General features: G+C 34.1%; 2 protein-coding genes and 1 long non-coding RNA gene across 7 annotated transcripts; 2 read left to right on the forward strand and 1 right to left on the reverse strand.

Annotated features, from left to right (window-relative positions):
* The first annotated feature begins 3,887 nt into the window (after positions 1-3,887).
* Positions 3,888-9,774, forward strand: LOC110637495 (spermine synthase). 2 transcript variants are annotated; one of them, XM_021787617.2, is made up of 11 exons: positions 3,888-4,050; positions 5,260-5,480; positions 5,593-5,637; positions 6,042-6,118; positions 6,267-6,389; positions 6,957-7,061; positions 7,168-7,240; positions 7,395-7,466; positions 7,867-8,062; positions 8,474-8,603; positions 9,409-9,774. In XM_021787617.2, the coding sequence occupies exons 2-11, from the start codon at positions 5,291-5,293 to the stop codon at positions 9,505-9,507; spliced, it is 1,110 nt and encodes a 369-aa protein (XP_021643309.1). In that variant the 5' UTR covers positions 3,888-4,050; positions 5,260-5,290; the 3' UTR covers positions 9,508-9,774. The 2 variants fall into 2 exon arrangements, with proteins under 2 accessions (XP_021643309.1, XP_021643311.1); XM_021787619.2 differs by lacking the exon at positions 3,888-4,050 and having other exon boundaries at positions 5,273-5,451.
* Positions 9,775-11,728: 1,954 nt separating this feature from the next.
* Positions 11,729-13,469, reverse strand: LOC131175584 (uncharacterized). Its single transcript, XR_009145759.1, has 4 exons — positions 13,295-13,469; positions 13,035-13,192; positions 12,528-12,586; positions 11,729-11,949 (listed from the first exon to the last, which is right to left on the reverse strand). It is a non-coding gene; the product is annotated as an uncharacterized LOC131175584 (long non-coding RNA).
* A 1,056-nt stretch (positions 13,470-14,525) lies between these two features.
* Positions 14,526-18,995, forward strand: LOC110637526 (plastidial pyruvate kinase 4, chloroplastic). 4 transcript variants are annotated; one of them, XM_021787674.2, is made up of 5 exons: positions 14,526-14,679; positions 14,944-15,038; positions 15,881-16,305; positions 16,776-18,425; positions 18,694-18,995. In XM_021787674.2, exons 2-5 carry the CDS (start codon positions 14,979-14,981, stop codon positions 18,827-18,829), a joined length of 2,271 nt encoding a protein of 756 aa, XP_021643366.2. In that variant the 5' UTR covers positions 14,526-14,679; positions 14,944-14,978; the 3' UTR covers positions 18,830-18,995. The 4 variants fall into 4 exon arrangements, with proteins under 4 accessions (XP_021643366.2, XP_021643368.2, XP_021643367.2 ...); XM_021787676.2 differs by having other exon boundaries at positions 16,776-18,440; positions 18,694-18,928; XM_021787675.2 differs by lacking the exon at positions 14,526-14,679 and adding an exon at positions 14,807-14,830.
* Positions 18,996-19,453: the final 458 nt, after the last annotated feature.

The following is a 19,453-nucleotide window of genomic DNA, read 5'->3' on the forward strand; positions in this document are numbered from 1 at the left end:
ATGTTTAGAAGTTTCTCCCAACCAAGAGCATGTTTGTTTGTTCCCATTTGTTGAAAATATGAACTTCTCCGGTGATTCATTTCGTAAAATCCCGTGAACTAAAGCTCTTCTGAACACATCAGCGCAGTAAACAACCAAGCGAAGCCACATTGGCATTATGAATCTGACCCATGTTTCCCACTTAATTGATGAACTTTTCTCCATTTCCTTTGTAATTGTTGAGGATCTTAACAGCAATGATAATTTCATGAGAAATCTTAACAGCAATAATAATTTCATGAGAAACCTTTCCTTTGAATACTGTTCCATAACCTCCTTGGCCCAAATTATCTATAAAATCATATATAATCCTTCTAAAATCAGCATAATAGTATCTTGCAGGCTTACCTGTATTCCTCCAAAAACTTTTCAATCTTGACTTGATTTTCTTAATCAACTTTATTACTCATGGATACATAGCATACAAGTAATACAACCGTTATATTTTTAATAGTTTTATTTAACTCAACTCAACTAAGCCTTTATCCCAAAAATTTGGGGTCAGCTATATGTATTCTCTTTCTTCTCTTCACTCTAAGCATCTTGGTAAAATCCTCGGGAATGTGTAATACTTCTAGGTCATGTTGTACTACTCTCCTCCAAGTCAGTTTAGGTCTACCCCTTCTTTTCTTTCTATCCTCTAACCTAATGTGTTCTACTTGTCTTGGAGCCTCCGTATGCCTACCAAACCACCTCAATCTCCTTTCTCTCAACTTATCCTCAATTAACACCGCTCTTATATTTTCTCTAATACTCTCATTACAAACTTTATCTAGTTTAGTATAACCACTCATCCACCTTAACATTCTCATATCCACAACTCTTAGCCTTAACATTCTCATCTCCGCAACCCTTAGCTTAAATACATACGACTCCTTCGGTGCCCAACACTTACTACCATATAACATGGCCGGTCGTATGGCTGTACGGTAAAATTTTCCTTTCAACTTACTGGGAATCTTGCGATCATATAAAACTCTCATGGCACGTCTCTACTTCAACCATCCAGCTTTAATCCTATGACTAACATCTTCCTCACATCCTCCATCTACTTGAAGGACTGAACCAAGATATTTAAAGTGACTATTTTGGGACAGTACCACTCCATCCAGACTAACTCATTCCCTATCATTTTATCTTCGTTCTACTTAACTTAAATCCCTTTGATTTTAAAGTACTTCTCCAAAACTTTAGTTTTATTATAGTCAATAATTACGATGAGTGCCATGTGAATCCCTCCTAATCAACGAGTATATATATATCCCATGTTGATATAGAATTGTCCTGATTGGGCAGTGGCCAACCCCTACTATTGGGCCAACAGAGAATGGGACATAAACAAACAAAGAACCGCGACGCACTTAAATTGTTGTGATATGTATGGCCCTTAAAAGATGCCAGAACTCTATCTACTAAAAAAACTACTTGTGGGTAAAAAAAAAAAAAAAAAAAACTACTTGTGGAACTCATGGAAAGTGTGCAGACGTGTCACAAAATCAAGTACCAATTCCCACAGCACATCCCAGCAGGAAAGAATCAAAAGTCATGAAAGTAAAAGCATCTAATGAGTGACCATAATGACTGGTTTATATACCAGTTCTATGAAATGCATGCCATGTCTACAACTTCAAAAACATTTGATGACTATGAAAGATTTCAAATGTGTGATTCTCAAGCATCATGCACTTGAAGAAAAATTTAGGAGGGCCATGAATATGTTGCACCCAACTGCTCATATTGGCACCATAAACATAAAATAAAATAAAATAAAATAAAAAGAAAATCAAGTCGTGAAAGTGAAAGTGAAAGCTAGTGGAGGGGAATTATTTTTTTTTTAGAAAAGTATATTTCATTAAATAGTAATGAAGTACATAATCCGAGCCCAATAAAGACTATTACACTTAGAATCTAGTTAATCTCTGAAGCCCAAACACAGCCTAAGACCCAACCCTCATTTGAAACCTTAAAACAAATTGGATATCCAAACCCAATAACATACACTCTGCACCACAATAAAAGAGCTACTCCATCACGAAAACCACTGGCTGTTGTATACATCAACCTTACCGGGAACCACACTAGAGAGGATTTCACTAAACTGAAGAAAAAGTAATGAAGAAAACTTCACCTTCCCCAGTTTACGCAGAGATCCCCAACAGATTAGCCAATTGGTCATAGGCAAAAACAATAAACCAGACTCACAGTGAAGCTAAAGGACAAGAATCATGGAACTTTCAGTGAACCAGAGAAGGCTTGGTAGAGTTCCAGCTTTTCAATCTCACATAGCTCACGGGATCATCCACCAGCACCACGTGAAAAGGCACCAGATCTACCCTTCAGATGCCAGCCGAATAGGGAGTATTCTGGAATCCATCCACTAACATAGCACCACTAAAAGCAAGGAAGACAAACTGCGTTGTTGATATCGATCTGAACAAAAAGATCAACATGCAGAACCATCTCCAAAGTAAGCAACAAAAACCCCATCTAAAGAGGGGTAATGCACTCCACATAGGGAGACTTAACCAAAAGCAAGAAAACTAACAAAAATCATCTAAAAATTAAGATAAAACGAAATTAAAAAGAAAGGAGACAGGGGAAGGTCGGCAGCCAGATGGCCAGACCATCCCCAAAAAGCTAAGGAGGCTAATTAACTTTTGAGGGAAAACATTTTCTTTTTACAGTTGGGGTAGTATAGATAAATATTAATTGGCTAGTAGAGACGAAAGATAGAAGAAGATAAAAAGGCACAAAGTATCATACAGTATGATTAGTTATTTGTACAATATACTTGATTTTTTACTTAATAATTTTAATATTAATAATTATGATTACGTGTAGGAATAAACATTTGCAAAGTGATTCCATTTCACATCATTGAGTTGAGATTGGAGATTCCAATCGCCAAATCAAAGTGCAAGCTTTTTGTTCTTTATCGTATCACATGCTAACACCATGTTTCATGTTTTTTTGCTTTATCTAAATCACCTGCCATATAATATTGCCACGAGCTTTGAGTGGGTTTTATTTAATTTAATTTTTAATCAAGAAAATTATTTTATTTTTTATTTTTTTTGGCAAAACCCGGAAACTTGACAGTGGAAGGTTGGGTTGGTTAGATTCACAAACCAATTTTATTTTATAATCATTGATCGAAATTTAATAAATGTTTTTAATAATTTTTTATATGTTGCATTAAATATTTATAATTTTTAGATATTAATATGAATTAATTTTAAATAAATTAATTTATCATTGAAAGTTAGTTATTGTTAAAACCTCTTATTTAGTATATATTTAATATTATTATTAAAATTTATATTAAGAAAATATATTCTTAAATATATTAATTAGAGAATTTAGAAAAACACAATAATTAAGTTTTCTTAAAAAAATAAATTTTAGTTCTAAACTAATTAATTAATTATTTAAAATTATTTTAACTTTAAATTTAATATATTTTTAATCATAAAACTCAAAAAAAAAAATTGAAAGAGTATTGCGCGAGAATTTTTAGTAATAATAATAAAAAAAAATACAGGTGAATGTTAAAACATGACTTTATTTGTTTACTATTTATTGTATTTAAATTTTATTTTAAATTATCAATCACATTTAAAAGATTAAATTATATTAATTTTTTTCTAATTTTATATTTTATGTATGTAATAAATATTTATATAATAAATAATTAAGTTAGATAATAAATAATTTAGTCTAATATGATTTTATAAAAATAAGTTTATTTAATATTTTTTTTAAATAATAATAAAACTCAGGTGCGCATGTGATGAAAAAAAAAAAAAAAAGCGCAAATTTCTGTAAGTGTGACTTTAAATACGCTCAACACGCCATTTCCTTCCAACTCTGAAGAAAAGCAAAAGCCTGTATAAGAGAGAGAGAGAGAGAATCAAGAAAGAGGCCCGTTTATTTCCTCTTTCCCGCTCGCTCCCTATCGCACAGAAGCTTATATTGTAATAGTAATACATATCTCACTGACATTAACATCAGGTATTCTCTCTCTTTCTCTCTCATGCGCTTTTAATCTTCTATATAGTTTTGTATTCCCTCTGTATCTCTCTCTGGAGTTGCATATTTTTCATTGTTGCTTTGCCACTTCCGACTTCAAATTAATTTTCCTTTCTTTTACTCTAATCCCCGCGGTATTGCTCTGTATTGCCTTTTTCTTTTCAACCATTATTGGTAAACCCTAATCTTTCTGTTTGTTACGCGAGAAAATCGTGTACGATAATTTTTAATTTTCTACTTTCCGCTTTATCCTTTTATGCGGTGATCAATGCCAAAAGAAAAAAGTTGTAACAGTGTTTATGGAAAAAACAAGCCTTCGAGTTTGAAGTTCCATTTAATATAAGCTATGTTTTCACTATCTTTCATTTTCCTCGGTTTCTTGGGAACCAAATGGATCTTTAGCATTTATTTTTCTGCATTTTTTTTGTTGAATGGGCTAGTTTAATTGGACTCCGTCTTTTTTCTTCCTAAAAAAAGGAAAAAGGAAAAACCGAGATTACTTTTTCTTGTTCTTTAATACTGTCAAGTACAGGCGTGCAGAAATTCTCGTGTTTTATTTTTTCAGTTACTCTTGACTTTGTGTTATTTTATTTTTTGCTGTTATTATTTTTGAATGTCGTGTTATTATTGAAAATCGAAAGCTTTAAGTCATTTAATGTGGGATGGTCTTCAAGGTGGGAATCTACATTTGATTCCAAGAAGTGAATATATATTTGCGTGATTTCATTAAGATTTCTGGCTTTGTTTTGGTACTGATTAAATTGTACATGGATTTTATTGTTATGGTTTGTTTCTGTGATCGTTGTTTAGCCTATTTAGGTACATATGCTTTATTTATTCTATAATTTCCTAGATTATAAATCTATATTATTACTTTCCCTTTTGATGATGGGTTCTGTTTCTATAAATTGAAGCCCTTTGGCTTTTGTTACACACGTTTGAGACTTGCGAGAGCTGGTCATTTTATTAATATAGTCCTATTCTCTCTTTTTTTTTTTTTTCTTTCCCAGTCCCTTTTTGTGTATTTTTGTCTTCTATTTGTGTTAATTTCACATATTATTGGTGTCTTCATGCGTTGTTATTTTTATTTGTGCCTGGAATTTTTTTATCATCGAGTATGTATTGTTAACCCTCATTTTGGTATTTTTTATTTTAGATTTTCCTATGGTTATATGCTGATATACTTTGCAGAGACTGGAGCTGGAGAAGAAAAGGATAATCTATGGAGGACGGCGCAGGAAGAGGTTTGGAATGCCAGAAGATTATGGATATGAAGGTGAATAATGGAAATGGCTCAAAGAAGGCTATTCCTTCTTGTTGCTTGAAGGCTAGAGCCTCTGCACCTGAGCTTGATGCCAAATGCCATTCGACAGTTGTTTCTGGGTGGTTCTCAGAATCTTATTCCTGCTCTGGTCATTAACTTTGAATTTTTTTCTTGTCCTTTTTTTCAAGTGTAGATTCATTTTGGCCAGTTTGAGTGTCTAAATTGAAGGCTTCTTACCCTTCTTCCATTGTCTATTACAGGTAAAGGTAGCAAAAGGGTTTACTTCAACAACCCGATGTGGCCTGGTTGGTGTTATTTTGATATATGCACATTTTATTTGATATTGTTTTGTCTTGATATGATGTCTTTTGATTGATGACACAATCATTTTGCCTTCATAATATCTGTATTTAACTTCTGTAATTTTTCATCATAAGTGTAAACTTCACTATTATCTTGTAATTATTTATTTTTTATTTTTTTAACACTGCATAACTTTAGAGGTCCTGTCTGCTTCTTGTTGTTTGCCTTGCTAGTTTTCCTCCTTCCCACTTTTTAGCTAAATCTTTTTCTTTTTATTTCCTGGGACAAAGAAAAATGTTAATATGCCACTGACTACTCATTTATCCAATATGTATGTGAGTATCGGTTCTGTTTAGACTGTTTGAATAGTAACTATGGCTAATGTTGCTTGAGTGTTCATTTGCAGGAGAAGCACATTCATTGGAGGCAAAGAACATTTTGTACAAGGGAAAGTCAGAATACCAAGAGATCTTGGTTTTTGAGGTTAAACATTCTCAGCTCTGCATATTTGACTGTATTCATGGAGCTACCTTATGTTCTTTTCTATATCTTTCCTCTACATCCTTTCTCTCTACCTACCCGCTACATATAACATGTGTCAGTTAGCTAATACTGAGTTGTTTATCTGCAGTCATCTACATATGGAAAAGTGCTCGTTCTTGATGGCATTGTTCAGTTAACTGAGAAAGATGAGTGTGCCTACCAGGAGATGATAGCTCATCTTCCGCTTTGTTCAATTCCATCGCCCAAATCTGTATGCATTACTTTCATTCCATCGTTATGCTAATGTCGTGCACTCCAGAGTTTCTTCAATACAGCAATATTCTCATCTCGCCATGTTATTGATAGAAACCTTTTTTTGACTTCTATACAGTATATTTTGAAATGCTATATTCTGTAGTCTTTAAAAGGATAAGCAAATTACATTAGTGGTTTAAGATAGCTTGTTGATTTGTTGTATCAATTTTCCTGAGCTTGGCTTTCAACAAAACCCTACTACCCTGTGAACTGGGTTTGCTATAAAAGTTCAATTTTGAAGGCCTTTAGTAAAAAAAGGAATAAAGGATGTTGAATAAAATTGCACGAAGCCACAATATTATTCAAATTTACCATGCTTTTTTATATGTTATTGACAATTATTTTGATTCATGCTACTCTATTGTTTGTCATTTTACATTAGATTTGTGTATAAAATTACAACTATTGCTTTCAATTGGAAACCACATTAAGTCTTTTCAAAAACTAGTCTGCTTCTTAACTATGCATGGTCAAATTATTCTATTCAGAGTTTATCTATGCTTATTTCATATACATGATGTAGGTTCTCGTTGTTGGTGGTGGTGATGGTGGGGTTCTTAGAGAAATTTCTCGCCATAGTTCTGTGGAGCTCATTGATATTTGTGAGATAGATAAGATGGTTATAGACGTAAGTGATGATTTGAATAGCCATTCATATAATGTGAAGTTGCTTATTTCTCCCTCCTTTCCCTATTCCCTTTGCCCTATAAGTAAATCTTTCATTGTTATTCTAGGTGTGCAAGGAATATTTTCCAGAATTATCTGTTGGATTTGAGGACCCTCGTGTCCGACTTCATGTAGGTGATGGTATGATAAGACGGTTCCCTTTTAATATTTCCTTATACAGTACATACTTTTACATTATAAGGACTTTAATTTTTGGTACATGAAATTCCTTGAAATTAGTTTAAGCAAATGACTATTTTCCTCTTGGCTGATCTCATTTCTGTGATCTTGACAGCTGTGGAATTTCTTCGTCTTGCTCCTGAAGGGAAGTACGATGCAATTATTGTTGATTCATCAGACCCTGTAGGTATGTTGTAGAATTTGAACTGATGTAATTCTCTTATAATTCGTAGGGTGCATGTGTGATTTGCTTATTATCACAATGGGTGTGCCATGTCTGTGTTGTATCAAGTTAAGCTGTCGGCACCAAAGAGGAAAGGGGATGTATTGCCAATAACCATTAGCTGGGCACATTTTCGCAATTATGGGAATGATGATCTTTGTGCAAGTTTTGGTTTCTGAGAATTTATTTAAAGATGTTTGGAACTGTCTATGTGTTGATGGTTCAAAAATTCTAGGAAACTAGGTAATGTCTTAGGCTTAGTTCAAGTTTCCTGGATGTTGGCTTTATGTTGATCCATATAGCATATTTGAAATTTGTTTTCAAAAACATTATGCATATGGAAATATTTCTCTTTATGGTTTAGGTCCAGCTCAAGAGCTTGTGGAGAAGCCCTTTTTTCAGACAATAGCTAAAGCATTAAGGCCTGGTGGAGTCCTTTGTAATATGGCAGAAAGTATGTGGCTTCATACACATCTTATTCAGGATATGATCTCTATTTGCCGCGAAACATTCAAGGGTTCTGTCCACTATGCGTGGGCAAGTGTTCCAACATATCCAAGGTAATTATGGACCCTAATTTCTTGATTCTTTGGGGCTCATAAATGGCATATTCTTGACAATTCCATGGATCAAGGCATTCTTCAGTCATATTATTGAAAGAATAGGTTTTTTTTTTTAAATTTATTTAAGCACTAGACCTTATATTTCTAGTGTTCAAATTGATCATGAAGAGGAAAAAATGATGCTACTGCCTACTGCTGCAGAGTCATCTGAACAACCCATTTACAGAGTTGAGTTAGGTTTTTTTCTTTTTTTTTTCAGTGGCTGTGATAATTGCAAATTTGATTGTGGTATATGAGCTAAATTTTTACACGTAACAATTTACTAGTGGATAAGTGAAATGGGAATTTGCAAAGTTTGTTAGATGCAGTAAATGATTCTTGTTTTTTTTTTCTTTTGTTGGCATGCAGTGGTGTGATTGGATTTCTCATATGCTCAACAGAGGGGCCACCTGTTGATTTCTTGAATCCTGTCAATCCTATTGAGAAGTTAGAAGGAGCAGTCAAATATAAAAGAGAACTTAGGTTCTACAACTCAGAGGTAGGAGCTCATTTCTTCAAGTTTGCCTTCATTGATTTTATGATCTCTTCTTCTTGTTGCTCAAAAAACCTTTAGCATATATCTCTGGCATAAAGTTGCAAATAATGTGATTGCGATGTAAGCATGAAACACCTTGGTAGCTAATCTTTAATTTCTTAAATGCACTTTTGTCAAAATATTCCAATCTAGAATTTTCTCGGAAGAAATGGGAAAAATGTTACTGTCCATATGTATAGGTTTTTAAAATGTGTTGCAATGTTAGGCTGGCCATATCAAATACTTCCATTTGGTAAACTGAAATGGAATCATAAAAGATAACAATCCTCGAAGATTGTAAGTATGCCTTGTGGATGTTTTTGCCTAGGGTTCCCCTCTTTATCTGTCTTGCATTTTTTTTCTCTTACCCATCCATGTGCATGACAAGGATGAAACTTGATCTTATTCTGTGGGTATGGTCTGTAAAAGCATGCCTGGAGAGAATGGCAATCCTGTCCTTGAAAGTAGTACTCATTCTGTTTCTAATACCTTGTGTTAGCGGAGGATCTTATGCCTTGTATGTCCAAGTTTTCCTATAAAACACAATAAAGGATTGGGACAGCAGCGTTAAACATCAAATTTCAATTTCCATAGTCTTTGAGACTGAGAATTGCTCTAAAGGGATGGTAACTGGTGATGGTAAATAGTATCTCAATATTAGTATGTGAATCTTTCCAGTACTCTAGGGCATAACCAGGTTATTATAGTAGTATTTTAAACATTTAGTTGAACATGGTACTGAATATTGTTGTTGGTGTTCTGTGGACAGATTCACAAAGCTGCTTTTGCATTGCCAACTTTTTTGAAGAGGGAGGTGAGATTGCTTCGTGATTCTCCAATCCCGACAGGAAGAATTCACGTTTTGTAGTCTCTGCTTATAAGAATTTTAAGATGAGTGAAACTATTTGTTAATGGGAATTTGATTCGAGGCGGTGTCACGCATATAGTTGCATGGGTGGGGTCAGTGGCTTTGCCTTGGACATTTTATGGAAGATCTTATTGATTGTGATGTATTATGGTTTCTAGGTACATGTAACTAGCTGATGAGTTATTAGGTGATAGCTACACGGTGTTTTGGCAGATGATGGCAGCTACCTCATCAAGCGGAGTCATAAAAATCTGATGCTTTCAGTTATGTCAATTCACAATCAATGGCCAATGATAATAAATAATAGTCGTTTGCAGTAGAATTACTTTGAGACGATCTAATAAAAATATGTAATTAATAAAAATAATATACAAATAGACATAAATTGTTAAGAAAATTTTTAATAAAAAATTAATAAATTGTTATAAGTAAATTATAACGGTTATCATTTATTTTTGATTAATTGAAATCTAATTAATTATAATGGGTTTTTTGTCAATATTTATAAATATATATATATATATATTAATATAATTCATCAAATAATTATGTAATAATTTATTTTTTATTTTATTGTGAAGTGAATTTTTATGTAACTAATAAGATTAGTGATTAATTTTATTTTGATAATTTAATTTTTATAATTAATAACGTAAAAATATTAATTTAATATTAATTTTATTTTGTATATTAAAATATAAATTTAAGGAATATATGGTTAATTTTCTATTACACACTTTGGTACGCAAGTGTAGATTTTATTTTTTTTCTTAAAAAAAGAAATTTTATTTTCATAATTATATTTTTGTTTGATTATAATTATGATATATGTTGTACTTTTTTCTTCTGATTAAAAAAAATATAATTAAGGATACAATTATAATGATAAGCAGTTAAGAATCTTATCCCTCTTAAAAGATAAGAATTTTTGTTTTCTCCTTATAGATGATTGAAGATAAAATAAACAAAAAATAAAATAATCTATGATTACTTTTATGTTAGAAAATTGACTGTTTAGTCTATTAACTATATATTAGTAGTGTAAAATAATAAGTATTAGCTTATCAAAATTTATGATAAAAAAAAAAGTGATAATCTCATCTTAATTTAGTAAAATTCCTAATATATTCCAAAAAAATCAAAAAATTCTAGGGGTCCAGTGCCCCGTTGACTCTAATGTGGCTCCGCTTTCCTGCATTTTATCTTGAAACCTTGTGACGTTGTTGTCACCATCCGAGCACTCTCCTAGGAAGGATTTTTTTTTATATATAATTTTTTTTTCATTGGTTTGGAGCACAATGAGTTAAAAAGATAAAAAGAAAAAAATGGTAAATTTAAATTGACTTAGAGGATAGTGGTAAAATATGATTTAGAAATATTACACATTTTCGGGGATTTAAACCAAAATTATTTAGAGTGGAGAAAGAGAATCATATAGTCGATCCTAATAAATTTTTAAAATAAAAGCTTAATTGAGTGGATTATATATATTTATTGGTTAGTTAGGACGAACATATTTATGGGAGTTGTGAACACATTTAATTTAATAAATGGAAAATTTTATTATCATGGAAGTGAATGATAAATAGAAGGAAAATTAAATGTGTTTTTTGATTAAAAAAATATTAAATATGGGTTTTATTATTATTTTATTTTTTTTACTATTAAGTTAGAGCTTACTAATTTATGATTATTAATAAATAAATTTTATTATATAAAAAGTAAAATTATGGTGCACTATTTATGCTAATTTCTTTAAGATCACTTGAGTAGCCACTAAACTGTGTGAATCATGGCGAGAAGATTATTTTTGAAAAGCAAAAATTACTTTTTAAAATTTTATTTAAAATTAAAATAAGATTTCTTAATTAGATTTGATTTGAAATATGAAATAAATTAAAATTGAATTAAAATTAATTAAAATTAAATGATTTAAATTAAATTAATTTTATTTGAATTGAAATCAATTGTCACGACCCAACCTATGGGCCGGACCGGCACTAGGACCTGGGCTAGCTTAAAGCCCCCGAGGCCCGTAGTAAGCCTAACTGTTCATTTACCCAATGCTGAGGCCCATTTGGGCCCAATTTCAAGAAAACAAACGGACAGAGTCCGGCCATAAAATGGACTTACCAACGGGGAATTTTTGACTCACCCGACCTGTAAACACAATAAACAATCCATTGGGGAGCTCAGCTCACCCTCCACATACTCATCAACATAATAATAAATGGGAGCTCAGCTCCCTCATCCAATCCATCAAACAGACTTAAAATATTAAGTTTACAGGTCCAACATGATAATAATATTACAGACCAAATTCAAATAATTACTGCTAACACATGCGGAAATTCTAGGAGTAAATAAAATTACACAAATATTAATAAACAACCTGCGAAGTAGAAAAGCAGGTTAACCCAGAACAAAATATCCTCCTGCGGCCTGTAAAAATTTTTGAACAGGAGTGAGCGTTCGACTCAGAGAGTAAAATATCAATTTTAACCATAATCTCTATAACTATCTAGAACTAATGCACGCTTTATAGTGAAATTCTAAATCAACAACATTTTCACATCATAACATCAAAAAGGAAATTTGGAGCACTCACACACCCTGTAGTATCAATCATAACATATGGGAGCTGATCCCCTATACAGCTCTCTTAAATCCAACCTGGTGCCAGCGAATTACTCAAGCTCGGACTTCCACTTAATAACCAAATCGAGGGTCCCAGCGAATTACTCAAGCCGTGACTACCCCTCGAAGGATCGGGTCCCAGCGAATTACTCAAGCCGTGACTGCCCCGTCCTATCCATAGTCCACACCACATCACACGCACGCCAACGCACGCACACTGCTCCAAATTACCACAACAACATTCATGGCACATTAACAGTTATGAATGCAACATAATTCGTGCCTAGAGTTTAACTACATAAATATATGCATATAAGTGATGCATGGGCATGCTGAACATATAATAATATCGAAATTACAATTAAAATTAATATTTTACTCACAAACTTGACGACAAATTACTGTGGCGGCTGGGCGGAGGAAGAAGGCTGTCCCGGCTCACCTGACAATCATATTACATTTATTTAATACAATCTGACTCAATACAAACAAAGAAAAGACCAATTACGTCCTAAGTCGTGCCGAAAATCCGGCAGAGTCTCCCCTATACCTAGGACCTACCCAACCTGCAAAAGGGCTAAAAACGCACTTCTATATTCACAATCCATATATCAACAGTTCAATCATATCACACAGCCCCTCCTGGGCCCATCAAATCAATCATCCATCACAATACGCAAAATTTCAATTTAGTCCTTATTATTGATCATTTTTGCAAAAACTGCTCAAACAAGCTCTAAAAATTATAAAACTTTGCCCCGCGGTCCTTAGCAATATTACTAAGCTATTGCAAAAAGAATCGTAATTTTCTAAGCTACCACGCATATTTTATGGATTTTTAATCCTATTTAAGCACTAGAAAATTACGAAAAAACAAGGTTCGGGTTTACCTTTGCCGATTCCGACTTCGGGAACGCGCTCGGGACGTCTGACAATGGGGGGCTAGCCAAAACCTCGGTCCAATTCGGAGACTTTTCCGGTAACGGGTCTGTCTGGCCCGAAATTTGCAGACCCGGTCAACTGTCGAATTTCCGCGAATCGAGGATACCTACACGAAGCCCATAACACGGGGGTTAGTACATAAATTTTTCAGAATTTTCTAAGCTCATTAAATGCTCGGAAAAACACTGCGAAGTTCCGTGGGACCCACCGAAAAACGGTGTCGGAAAAATTCGAAATTTATGTCGTTGCGAAGCTCTCGACGAATGGAGCGTGCTGGTGGCCTCGGTTTTCTCGTGGGATTCACGGTTTTCGAGAAATCTAGCCCAAAAGTCGAAATGGGCTAAAATCTTCCCGAGCAAAAATCGGACAATCCGCTCGATGGATTTCGGCGTTCTTGGTGTCTATGGAAAGCTCTCGCCGAGTAGATGATTTTGGACACAAGACCCGGTCCAATTGGTGGCCGGATCGGCCGGATTTGGAGGAAGGGAGATCGCGCGTTTCAGGCTGGGGCGCGGCGAGGGGGAGGACGCAGGGGAGGCGGCTGGCCGGCGGCAGGGGAGGGGAGGAGAGAGAAACGAGAGAGAGAAGAGGGGAGGGACGACGCGCGGGGAAAGAAAAAGGAAGAAGGAAAAGGGCCGGTCCGATTCGACCGGTCCGATCCGGTCCGGTTCGATTCGGCCGGTTCGATTCAGGATACAAAATTTTGAATTTTTACTCTGCCTCGGGACCGAAAACGAGGTCCAAAAATTCCGAAAAAATTCCATAAAACTCAGAAAAATACATAGACTCCAAATATATTTTTAGTTTTGCCACGTGGTTTTTAAATTAATTTTTAAAAATCATCAAAGTTTATATTTTCGGAAAATCGAACCCGATTTTTAAAATCCGAAAAATCTCAAAAAAAATTCCTAAAATTTAAATAAAATTAAAATACCAAAATACTCATAAAAATTAAAATTTCGGGGTGTTACATCAATCGTTTGATTTCGAATGAAATGAATTATTTTTTTATTTTTTAAAAAGAAGTTTAAACTATTGAGTTTGACGGAAATCAAATAAAAAAGGAACTAAAATGGAAGATAACATTTAGCCTTTGTTTGAATTCTTAGTTGTGCCAGAGGAAATTAAAAAAAAAAAGCACCGAAAAAAAAATAAAAGAAATAAAAAAATTAATTATTTAAATATTTTATTAAAATAGAGGATTAATAATCTTAATTCTCATGAATTTGTAATTTTATTGTTTATGATGTTAGGATATATAAGTAATTTTAATATAAATATATCTAATTCTCTCTAATTTTTATTTTATTTTATTTTAAATTTAAGAGAAATATTTTAAGTTAATAAATTAGAAAAATATATTTAATTTTTATCAAATAAAGGAAATTTAAAAATCATACTCACCAATGACTTTTTCCACCCCAGAAAAAATCCGCCAACAAATTTACAGATTCTGCCACGTATTGAATCTTGAGTGAATCTGGCACGCGCCCTCCACACTCCCCTATTTCTGGTCTTTCTATCCATAGCCGAAACGAAGAAAACACATTTCCATACCGATACTCTCTCACCCTCTCTCCTACAATAAAATAGGTACCTTTTCTTATCATTCCTCTCTCTCTCGGTATCCGATAATATTTCACCAAATTTCTTGAGATTTATCAAGAATTTGTGTTTTGGATTTTCTTTCTCAGGAAATTCTCCGAAACTATTTTCCTGTTCAATCATTTGTAGATTTTGATAAGTTATTTGGATTTTATTTATCTTTTTGTTCAATTTGGTTCTGGAAGTTCGTAAAATATCATTTTTGGACTAGATAATATCTTTAATTATTTTTATTGATTGGTGTTCTTGCAGGTCTTGTATTTGCCTGTTTTATGTTAGAGGCGTAGATGATGCTCAACTCACTTTCAGTTCCTGCTGTCACAAATCAGGGCGCGAAACTACACCATGTAATTCGCTCTTCTGCAATACGCTTTATACTTTGATAGTTGTTATTTGGATTATAAATTGCTTCTTAGCATCTCTGAAAAGCATGATTTATTGGATAGTTTTCTGTGGTTAATGACTCTGTTTGGATAATCATATTTGCTAATATCTTTGACTGGGTAATTCTTTGCAATTTTTTATAACTGTTTGCTAAAGTGGCCTGTGAAATGAATGTCTTATTTTCACATGTTCTATACCAAACATGTTTCAAGATGCTCCTTGACGTAACTTTATCTTCTTTAGATAACAGCCTTGTTTTCAAGATTTACTGGACTTCTATTGTGGTGGGTCTTACTAGCTCAAGGAGAATTTGGTATGCGAGCACTTGCATTTATCCATTTGTATGTGTCATTGCCTCTTTCTGTTGCCTATAACATGACTTTTTTGTTTTTTACTTGCTGAAGTGTGTTTTGATGCAACCTGGACCAAAAACACTCGTACATAAGTTCATAGATTCTGAATAAATTATTTTGTATTTGGGGAATCATAAGTCAGTTATGATGTCCTCTGCTGGTTTCTCCTATTACTATTCAAGTTTTCAATTTGACCATTAAGATTTTTCTGATTTAAAGGCTATAAGAAAAATGCATATCTATTGGCATAATTCAATAGTGTTTGATTCTCCTGGTGTTATGAGGAAAAACTTAATTCTCTTAATTGAATTATCGTGTATGTTGAAGTTGCTTTAGCCTATACATTTTAAGTGGATTATTGCTGCGCTCTTTTAAATTCTTTAGATTTTATATTCAACTTCTTATAATTAGAATCCAAGTTTGCTGGACATAATGCTTCCTGTGCTCTTCAGGTGATTCAAGCAGTTGATTTCTTAGGATTTGCATTGTCAAATCTGAAGGTCAAGCCTACAAACTTGCCATGCAGACTTCAAAGAAGGCATCCAAGTTGCATTATTCGATTATTAGCTGTTCACAGGAGGAATTCAACAATAAGAACTTTAACTTTTGCCATTCCAAATGAAAGCGATCAATTGGAAAGTGGCAGTTTTTATGGTTGTGCTGATGATCAAATGCATTTGCCTTTGGAAGACAATGAGAATTCCAATCATTCAGATGCAGAAGTTGTTTCTTCTCTTTCATACTCGGAAGCTGACCTTGCTCATACAGTTGAGCTTCTGGGAAAACAAGGAAGCCTTCTTGACAAAATAAAGGCTATCCAATTGCATGTCTTAGCATCAGAACAATGGAATGCTTCCCAACTCCAATTGTGTCACAGGTATAGTTTGTTGCTTTTAGATACAGTTCTTCCTTTAGGCCATTACCTTATATTGTTGAATGCATGTCAACTAGGAGCAATTGAGAGCATAGGCTGCAAGCCTGCAACATTCCACCGTTAGATAATTTCTTGAACCAAATTAGACAAATTAATAAGAGTCTAGTAAAATAATTTAAACAAGATTATTATAACATACATGCACGTTGTATTGACAGAAGGCAGATATCCCATGCCTTTTATCCCTATCATAACTTGAAGCCGGAACCAATCCTTTATGGTGCATATATAATTGTTTTCTGAATTATCCCATTTTTTATGCTGGCCGTATCATCAAAGAATGCTGTTGTGCCCCACTGAAATCTTGCCTCCTGTTTTTAGAAGTTTATCTTTTTTTATTTACTATTAGTTTTGTTTTATTTTTTTCTTAATCTTATGAGCACCATCTAATGTTTGGGTTTCTTTAATAACAGAAATTACTTGGTTAGTGCAACAAACTTGATACATTATCTGGCATTGAGATGCCTTGATGTTGAGCAGCTTAAAGATGATCTTTCTTTGATTGGTCTCGTGAATTTGGAGACTGCCAATTCTCATGTCCTTGCAAGTCTTACTGCAAGCATTCAAATATTGGAGAACTTGAAATCTACCTCCCTAAACCCTGAAGAACATATCATTGGAGGACTATTTTCTCAGAAAGGATTTGACCAACAGAAGTATTCAGCGTTTACAATACCGACAATAAGGAAGAAGGCATCTTTTAATAGAGAGTTATTGTTGGGCCCACCACAAGATAGTAGAACTACTCATATTATGGTAACAATTGGCGAGGAAGCTATTGAAAGTGAAACATTTATTACTGATCTAATCAAGGCAGGGATGTCCATTATTCGAATCAATTGTGCACATGGAAATCCTAGTATTTGGAGTGAAATTATCACCAGAGTAAGGAAAAGTTCTCAAATGCTAGAAAAACCTTGTCGGATTCTCATGGATTTAGCTGGACCAAAGCTCCGAACTGGAAAGCTGAAGCCTGGTCCAGCTGTAATGAAATTCTCTCCCAAAAAAACTGCAGCTGGAAATGTAATCTTGCCTGCTCAAGTTTGGCTGACTCACAGAGAAGCAGGTCCTCCTCCTCCTCATTTGTCTCTTGATGCAGTAATATTTGTAGATGATCAAGAATTTCTTACTAAGCTGGAGGTGGATGACACTTTAAGATTTTGTGATGCTAGAGGGAAAAAAAGGAGACTCAAGATTTCTAGAAAATTTCATGTTTTTTCTGGTACTGGATATGTGGCTGAGTGTAGTAGGACTGCTTATGTTCAGTCAGGAACCCGATTGTATATGAAGGGAAAGAAAGTCAGGTTTCCTGTTGGACAAGTGGTAGATGTCCCAGCTACCGAACGATCTATCAGACTGAGAGTTGGAGATTTGTTAATCATATCACGAGGTAGTTCTTCCGGAGAAGATGAATTGTCCGCGTCCACCAGTGGTGCTCATAGGGTTACATGTTCCTCAGGGTACCTGTTTGATTCAGTGAAACCTGGTGAACCCATTGCCTTTGATGATGGAAAGATATGGGGGGTTATCCAAGGAATTGGTATATCCGAGATTATTGTCTCAATCACTCATGCTGGTCCCAAAGGCACGAAACTTGGGTCTGAGAAATCCATTAACATCCCACAGAGCAATATTCACTTTGAGGGATTTACTTCCAAGGATGTTATGGATCTTGAATTTGTTGCTACTCATGCTGACATGGTAGGTGTTTCTTTTGTCCGTGACACTCGTGATATTGTTGTGCTCCGCCAAGAATTAGAGAAGAGGAAACTTCCAAAACTAGGAATTGTTCTCAAGATAGAGACAAAGAGTGGGTTTGAGAAATTGCCTTTAATGCTGTTAGAGGCAATGAAGTCCTCAAATCCCTTGGGGGTCATGATTGCTAGAGGAGATCTCGCAGTGGAATGTGGGTGGGAAAGGTTGGCTGATATGCAGGAAGAAATTCTCTCTCTCTGTGACGCTGCACACATACCAGTCATATGGGCAACTCAGGTCTTGGAGTCGCTTGTGAAATCTGGTATGCCCACCAGAGCAGAGATCACTGATGCAGCCAATGGACGGAGGTAAAAACATGATAGGTGATTAGAAACTTTTATTAATAATCCTATATAAATCCATCTTTTGTCCCAAAGCGTTTATAAAATCTACGTAATCATGCATTCACACTATGCCGGAGAAGTTAATGGTTACTGGATCACTAGTCCAAAGGCATTCTTATAGCACACCAACAATGACCATGACTAACATTTTTTAAAAGAAAAATTATAAATCATGCGTCTCTTATATGGTCTGTGAAGAGAATTAAGAGTTGGTTTTCTTGGTCTTTAACAGGGTAAGCTGTGTCATGCTGAACAAAGGGAAACACGTTGCGGAAGCTGTTTCAACTTTGGACAAGATCCTCCGTTCGAATTCCACCAAGACGAGAGCAGACTTAAAGCCCATTCTCCTCTGTAGCCACCTCTTGTAATAAAAAGCTATTTGCTCCTCCTCAGTGAACAATGTCTTGTCTATGTATCTCGAATTTGTAAATATGTTTTGGTCATATGGTGTAGTATCGGTTATCGTATATTTTGGATTATGTATTATACTTTATTGTGATTGTCTTAGAATCTAGGCTCTAAACATTAAGATTATTCTCTACTCATTGCATAGGTGACATTTTATGAAGTGACGTGTTAAAAGATAGCTGAACACACTTCTGATACACGGAATATGAATCTACTATAACTTTTCTTTTAGAAAGCCGGAAAAAAAAATATAATTGTAAATCACTGCATACAACAAGATTTGTGTTACACAAACCTCATTTAGCCAAACCAAAGGGACTTATCAACTATGCCTACTAAATTAACCAGGCTCCTTTTTTTTTCATAATCCTCCTTTTTTTTCATATTTTCGTAAGCCAACTTAATTTTAATTTTAATTTTACACAATAATCAAACACAAAATACTCAACTAAACTTTTACCCCAAAAATTTAAGGTCGGTTATATAGATTCTCTTTCTCCATTCTAAATGATTTTAATTTAAATCCTCGAAAATATGTAATACTTCTAAGTCATGTATACTACCATTTTTCAAGTCAATTTAGG

Source organism: Hevea brasiliensis, chromosome 17, assembly GCF_030052815.1.
Source record: "Hevea brasiliensis isolate MT/VB/25A 57/8 chromosome 17, ASM3005281v1, whole genome shotgun sequence".
NCBI classification, from domain to species: domain Eukaryota; kingdom Viridiplantae; phylum Streptophyta; class Magnoliopsida; order Malpighiales; family Euphorbiaceae; genus Hevea; species Hevea brasiliensis.

Bases quoted from the DNA above. Each gene is read 5' to 3' on its own strand.
- LOC110637495 (XM_021787617.2), top strand. From the start codon at position 5,291: ATGGAGGACGGCGCAGGAAGAGGTTTGGAATGCCAGAAGATTATGGAT. The intron at 5,638-6,041 runs GTTGGTGTTATT...GTTCATTTGCAG, and splicing joins CAACAACCCGATGTGGCCTG to GAGAAGCACATTCATTGGAG. The intron at 6,390-6,956 runs GTATGCATTACT...TACATGATGTAG, and splicing joins CAATTCCATCGCCCAAATCT to GTTCTCGTTGTTGGTGGTGG.
- LOC110637526 (XM_021787674.2), top strand. From the start codon at position 14,979: ATGATGCTCAACTCACTTTCAGTTCCTGCTGTCACAAATCAGGGCGCG. The intron at 15,039-15,880 runs GTAATTCGCTCT...TGTGCTCTTCAG, and splicing joins AGGGCGCGAAACTACACCAT to GTGATTCAAGCAGTTGATTT. The intron at 16,306-16,775 runs GTATAGTTTGTT...CTTTAATAACAG, and splicing joins CAACTCCAATTGTGTCACAG to AAATTACTTGGTTAGTGCAA.